Source organism: Pseudocercospora fijiensis, assembly GCF_000340215.1.
Source record: "Pseudocercospora fijiensis CIRAD86 unplaced genomic scaffold MYCFIscaffold_1, whole genome shotgun sequence".
Lineage (NCBI taxonomy): Eukaryota > Fungi > Ascomycota > Dothideomycetes > Mycosphaerellales > Mycosphaerellaceae > Pseudocercospora > Pseudocercospora fijiensis.
Window position 1 is genome coordinate 6575986 of NW_006921532.1, and position 6368 is coordinate 6582353.

At 47.1% G+C, this 6368-nt stretch overlaps 1 protein-coding gene across 1 annotated transcript; it reads left to right on the plus strand.

The window, feature by feature from the left end:
- Window positions 1–2417: 2417 nt before the first annotated feature.
- On the plus strand, window positions 2418–2960 carry MYCFIDRAFT_80045 (uncharacterized protein; the record flags this gene model as incomplete). The annotated part of the gene is made up of 1 exon (XM_007922346.1): window positions 2418–2960. One exon carries the CDS (start codon window positions 2418–2420, stop codon window positions 2958–2960), a length of 543 nt encoding a protein of 180 aa, XP_007920537.1.
- Window positions 2961–6368: the final 3408 nt, after the last annotated feature.

Here is a 6368-nt window from a genome sequence, read left to right on the forward strand (position 1 = left end):
AGATATGCGTCCCGGGATTTTATATACCAGTATGCTGGTGCTTCGGGATTGGAAAAGGCGTCCTGAAGCGTGATATTATATCCCAGCAGGTCTGAGGACCCATTATCTGTCATTTCATTCAGATGGATTTTGGCGAGGGCTGCCGTACGATGGAACTTGCACCTTCGCGTGGTGTGCGGCGTGAGTACCGAAGATCTCGCTTGTTTTGGCGAGGGAGGGAAACTAAGACAGGTTCAAAAAGGAAAACAAATCTGGGATTTGTGTGCTCGGTTGAAATCTTTCTGCTCCCGCTGCAGAGATATTTTCTGAGCGCTTGGGGCAGGTTTTTGGTGGAGATGCTGGTAGTCGCGGGGCGGAAGGCGCGATATGTTGTGAAGAATGGAATACTTGAGCTTGGCGTGCTCGTTTGCGACTAATTCGTCCTCCTGATTCTGGTGTTGAGCGTCGTTCAGGCGCACAGGGTAGGTTCTTGACGCATGTGCTGATGATCGCAGAGCGGAGACCAGGATAGGTTCAATATTCGGCGTGCTCACTTGACACCTAGTTTAGTCTTCTGCTTCCGCTGTGGAAGGCTTCCTACGCGCACAGGGTGTGTTCTTGACGTAGATGCTGATAGTGGCAGAGCGGAGTTGAAGACGGATCTACATTGCTGACAGTTTGGAAATTGAGCTTTGTTGGACTCACTTGTGACCCATTTCTAATTCCCGCTTCCAACATCGACTAGGCCTCTGAGCCCACCGGGTAGGTTCTCGATGCGTTTGCTGATAATCTGTGGAGCTGAAGTTACGACAGATTCTACAAAGTGAGCATGGGGAAGTTTGGCTTGGTGTGCTCACCTATGCCTACTCGTCTCCTGCTTCTGTTCTCGAGGGTCAGTCTAAGCGCTCAGGGTAGATTCTGAATCTACATGCTGGGTTTCCTCGCGGACTTGCTCGCACCAGAGACGATCTCGATGACCTTCCTGCTTCCGCTATCGAATGTCATTCTGTGCGCGCGATATAGATCCTCGATGCATACGCTAGTCGCTGCTGAGCGGAGTAGAGGGAAGAGCCTGGACATTCGGAGAGCAGACCTTACCACCTGAGTCAAAAGAATGTGGTAGGAAGCACTATGAGGAAAGCCTGGACATTCTAAGAGCAGGCTTTACCACCTCGGCCGAAAAGCCATTGTGCAGAGCACTGTATGTAAGAAGAGCAATGGAAGCGTCTCAGGCATGGGAACTTGCCTTGCTTCATATCTTGCTTCCGCTGCATAGCGTCGCACTGAGCGCACAGGGTATTTTCTCGATGCATATGCTGAAGTCCAAACACTGAGCTGTAGGCACTAGCGATGCTCTTCACCCATCTCCCTCTTCCGCTGTAGCGGACCGCTCCAAGCTCATATTGTGTGTTCTCGATGCATGTACCGATAGTTGATTAGTGGAGATGTAGGCACTTGATCGACGCGTGCAAGGTTGGCTTTTGTCGCATATGCTGATGGCTGTAAGGCGGAGTACTATAGTATCCTCATCCCGTGCTTCCGCTGGAAGAGATGGCTCGAGGCATGTGAGGTATGTTCTCAAGGGATTTGCTAAAAGCTGAAAGCGGAGATGTAGGTACTCGAGTCCTGCTTGGTATATCTCCTGCTTCCATCGCAGAGGATAGGTCCAAGCTGCCGGGGTGTGTTTGTAATGCTTCAGCTGATGGTCACAGAGCAGAGTTGTATGTCTATCTCGGAGCACATGGTGACGGGCTCTTGCTCTTGCCTTGCGGCCGCCCAACGCTCTTACGTCCTGGACCAATGTAACGCTCCTACCTTGCACTACAAGATCTTACCAAAGCACAACCTCGTCACAACGTATTCGACGTCGCTACATCTTACGATATCGATCATCTCTATGCTATACCATATCGCGCATCTACCATCCTGAGGAAGCTTCAGTTAAGATATCGACCTGACAAGTGACAATGTCTGATGCCCCACCACCCTTTGAGCGAGCACCAGCAAGAACCTCTTCAATTCGGTCACCCTCATGGCCACACGACAGCGACAGAGAACCCCTCCCTGGCAGTCGAAATCCTCCAAGACGCTCCTCACTGCGGCCTGACTTTGCACTGAACGGTACATGCGACCGCGACAGTCCGCCTTCCTACGAGGGTCTGCCGTTCGAGGCCGAGCGGCTTCGCCGATTTCTTTCATTCTGCATGGCAATCGACTTCGGCTTGACAAAGCAATGCCCGGATGAGCTCACAAAGTCCGAATGGTTCTTCTGGATCGATGTCAGCCGTCATTGTCTCGACGCTCACATCGAAGCCGGGTTGTCGCCAATTAGCGAGTTTGCAGCAGCATAGTATGATACAGTAGAGGATCGGACCATCACACAAATAGTCATCGAGCCCGCGAGAGTCTTGAAGATACCTGCACAGAGAGCTTTTCTCATGCTATACTCCTTCATCGGATCCATCGCGCCGCTATACAGTGAGGATGCATACCGTGCTAGGATTGAATTGCTGGAGAAGCGCATCCTGGCACTCCAGACTACATGGCTGGGAGACCAGCTCATGGATGACAAGATTTTGTGTGACCGACTCTATGCTCGGCAGGCGGGCGGCGCGACACAGGCTGAATACGATTGGTTCGTCAGAAGAATCCAATTCCAACACGCGTATTTGGTGCGCAGGTTCTTCGCACGTCTGTACCCAGATCCCGATTCAAGGAAATTCTCGAGACGCGGCGAGGCGCTGAATCGTCTGGACAAGATGGAATTCGGTCATGCGCCGGACGACATTGGGACTGCTGATCTTCGCCTGTTCCTGAATTGGCACCATTGGCAGAAGGAAGCGGAGAAGTTGAAGGTCTTGCTTTCGATGGACTATGACACTGCGCGAGAAATGCCGCATGCGATTTGGCGGGAATACAAGGCTGCTAGACAGGCTGCTAGACAGCTTTATGGCCATGAGATGAAATGTATGGGCGACTGATTGTTCATGGTCGGGAGCGGATGGCCAGCGATGGAGGAATACAGTAGAGTGGATGAACACCTAGGAAGGACGATTAGTATTTCTCAGAATACGAAATTTGAACAAGTCGTGATTTCAAAATCTCGTTGTCAAGAAAAGAGAGGTACAGCATATTTTCACACCTGTATTTGCAAAAGTGCAACATGGGATCCGAACACCCTCATCACTTTAAAAATACGAAACAAACCCCCAAGAGTACTGTAGTGGGTTCCTGGGTCGGGACTGTTATGACAATTCTCTCGTGCTGTACGCCTTTACATCTGTCGATATCTTGTTTGAAAGTTCCTTCGTTGAGAAATCGATCAGAATTACATGGGAAATTTCGCTCGTCCGTCATAATACTCGTACTTCATCGCTGCTGATCCAGAACATCGACATACTGAGGCCTCTTACTCCTCTTCTTCCTTCCAGGCGCTGGTGGTGGTGGTGACAGTGGGTCTAACATGTCATGCTCAGGCGGCCGCCTTTCCATCGGTGGAGGATGCGGTCGTCGTTCAGACCTTCTTGGAGGTGGACTCCTTTCTTCCTCTTCAAGGACTGGAGGTGGAGTTCTCCTCCTTGGAGCTTCACGCAAGTCATCGTCCGGCGGTAGAGGCCGCTCGTCGGAACGTCGTGAACTGCGACGCTTCCTTCTTGCTTTGGAACTTTCTTTCGACGATGAGCCTGAGCTAGGTCTTGATGAGGTTTTGGAAGACTTCCGAAAAATCGGGTCGAGGAGTTTGTCTGTGTGTTTGTTTTCGACGTCAAAAGCCCTCATGACACCATTCAGTGCCAGTCCTAGGCCAGCCATGGTTGTGGTTGGTCCTGATGGTAGTGCGAGGAGGATTTGTTGTGCAAAGTGAGGTCGGTGGTAGAGGGTGCTTGAAGGTCTTTTGCAGGCCGAACTTGATCCACTTATGTGTGAAGGAAGTCAAGGGATGTTTGTGTGGCGATGGCATCATCAGCGCCCAAGACCTCTGACATAAATGCACATCACAAGCCACGTGAATGTGAGCGGCTATTGGTTGCATTCCTCATGCTATGCCATTGTGGGACAGCACTAGGCTGCCACGTTGCGGCTACTCCACCTCCACACCGACTCTCCAGGGTTTCTCAGGTTTGCTTTGGCCGTCAGACATGATGATGTCGTGGCCGTCCTTGTGATTGATTCTGTTCTTTTGTGGCATGTAAGTGCAGCCACTCTTCTCTAGGAGCGATGGGACAGCACCAAAGCATAATATTCTGGCTGGCGGTCTCGAGGCTGCCAATCATCGTACATGCAGGTGGCAGTCATCTATCTCCTATCAGACCCTTGTGTGCGCAGGCTAAGTAAGTGACATCATCGTTTATTTATAAACGCCTTGCGCAGCAAGGGTCTGAACACAAACTGTTAGATTTGGATAGTTGAAATAACCAACTTAGCGTACAACGCGAAATATAGAATTGTTAGAAGTGCATCTTATAGCGCGTACAATTATAAGTTTAACGCTACAAAAATGAATCGCGTGCGACGTTGTAGCGTTAAGATACTATTAATCTCCTAAGCCGGGTTTGTTTAGCTAGCCTACAGCTAGCCGGCTTTAGCTGCAGGCCGACAGATACCTATATTGCGATACTAATATCTCGAGAAAGGAACTATTAGAGGTTATAAAGCGTACAATTCTAAGTAGATTCTTTACTAGATATAATACTATATAATATTATTTTAATGCTTCTACGAGTAAGTAGTAGAAGCCGGCTAAATTATACCCTCTTTATTTTACCTATAAACACTTAGCGCTTATTACGCGTACAATTCTAAGACATTCTATATACTATTTATATCGATGCGACGTAGTAGTATTATATTCTAGTTAATAAGCGGAGGTCGCTTAGCGGAGCTTATAGTACGTATATATATCCTACAAATTATTAGCATATAGCTAAATAATATACGACTAAACACATACCGCGATTAGTATCGATTAAAGACTTCCTTAAAAGCCTTAACTAAGTCCTTCTCGGGTCCCTCGATAATCGACTAGTATACTATAGTACGAGACTCGGTGCTCTTAGTCTTATCGATAACGACCTAAACCTTAATAACGCTAGATTAGATAATACCGCTACTGCGAGCAGCACGACCGAGATATTAAGCGTACTTAGCGAGGTTATTTAGCGTAGTACACTACTAGTCCTATATCTCGAGTAGACTATCGGAAACGATACTAGTATAGAAGGTAGGGTTAGTAGTAAGAGTAGATTAATACGGGCGATACGCTAGTAGAGATTAGATATATTATCGCTAGTAGTCTACGGCTCGAGGTAGTCGTTAAGTAGAGCTATACTATACTATAGCTCTTATCTATCGTAGAAGAGGTATTAGCTTCTACGTATAAGCTTTAGAGCGGTCGACGTTATTATTAAAGGTTGTAGGTTAATGTTCGAAGGTTAAGGTTCGTAGACGCGTAGTAGAAACGCGTCGACCTATAAAGAAGCAGTACAGATAGTTATATGCGCTAGCGTATGTTCCCGCAGATTCTCGGTCTATACTTTTATATATACTACGCGACTAGTCGCGTCTAACTCTAACCTACCCTCTTCTATCTTGCTATACTTCTTTATAAACTTGTTATTTGCATCTTCTAGAATATATCTACCTCTATATATTAACTACCTCTGTATATTAACTACCTCTATATATTAACTACCTCTATATATTAATCTTCCGCTAATACCGCTATAGTAAGAAGTATACTAAATACTAATTAAATATCGCCGCCTACTATTATATCGGACGATATACTAGAGGATATAGATCTCGACGATCTACTACCGCAGACCTTCGCGTTTATAGGTAGCAGCCTAGTTCCGGGCCCTCTTAATAATATATCGAGCGATCTAAGTATAGTACTACTAATATTAGATATTAATCGTATATAGACTGCAGTTAGCTAATAAGTACGTCGCCTCGTAGCTCGTCGTTAAGCGCTAATCCTAGAGATTAGTTCTTAGGCCGGAGAAGAAGATAAGGACGACCTCGAGAGCGAGGCTTCGGAACAGGACGATAGACTTAGCGAGGATAATATCGAGTTAGAGATAATAGCGAACGAGGCCGACGGCTTTAATCTAGATAATAAGTAGGAATCCGACCGCGAAGAAGATAAAGAAGACACTATCGATAGACTACGTATATATAGCGGCAAGCGAGGCAAAGCTCCTACTACTATTGCTAATAAGCGCAAGATACGATAGTAGCGTATAGTAGCCGATAAGACCGACGAGGAGAAGTTTAAGACTCTAATAGCATAGTTTAAGATCGAGTCCCTAGGCGTAATAAAGTTCCTCCGCTAGTAGGTCGAGAAGCTAGGTAGCAAGACCTATCGACGTCGTATTAGGTACATTCTAAAC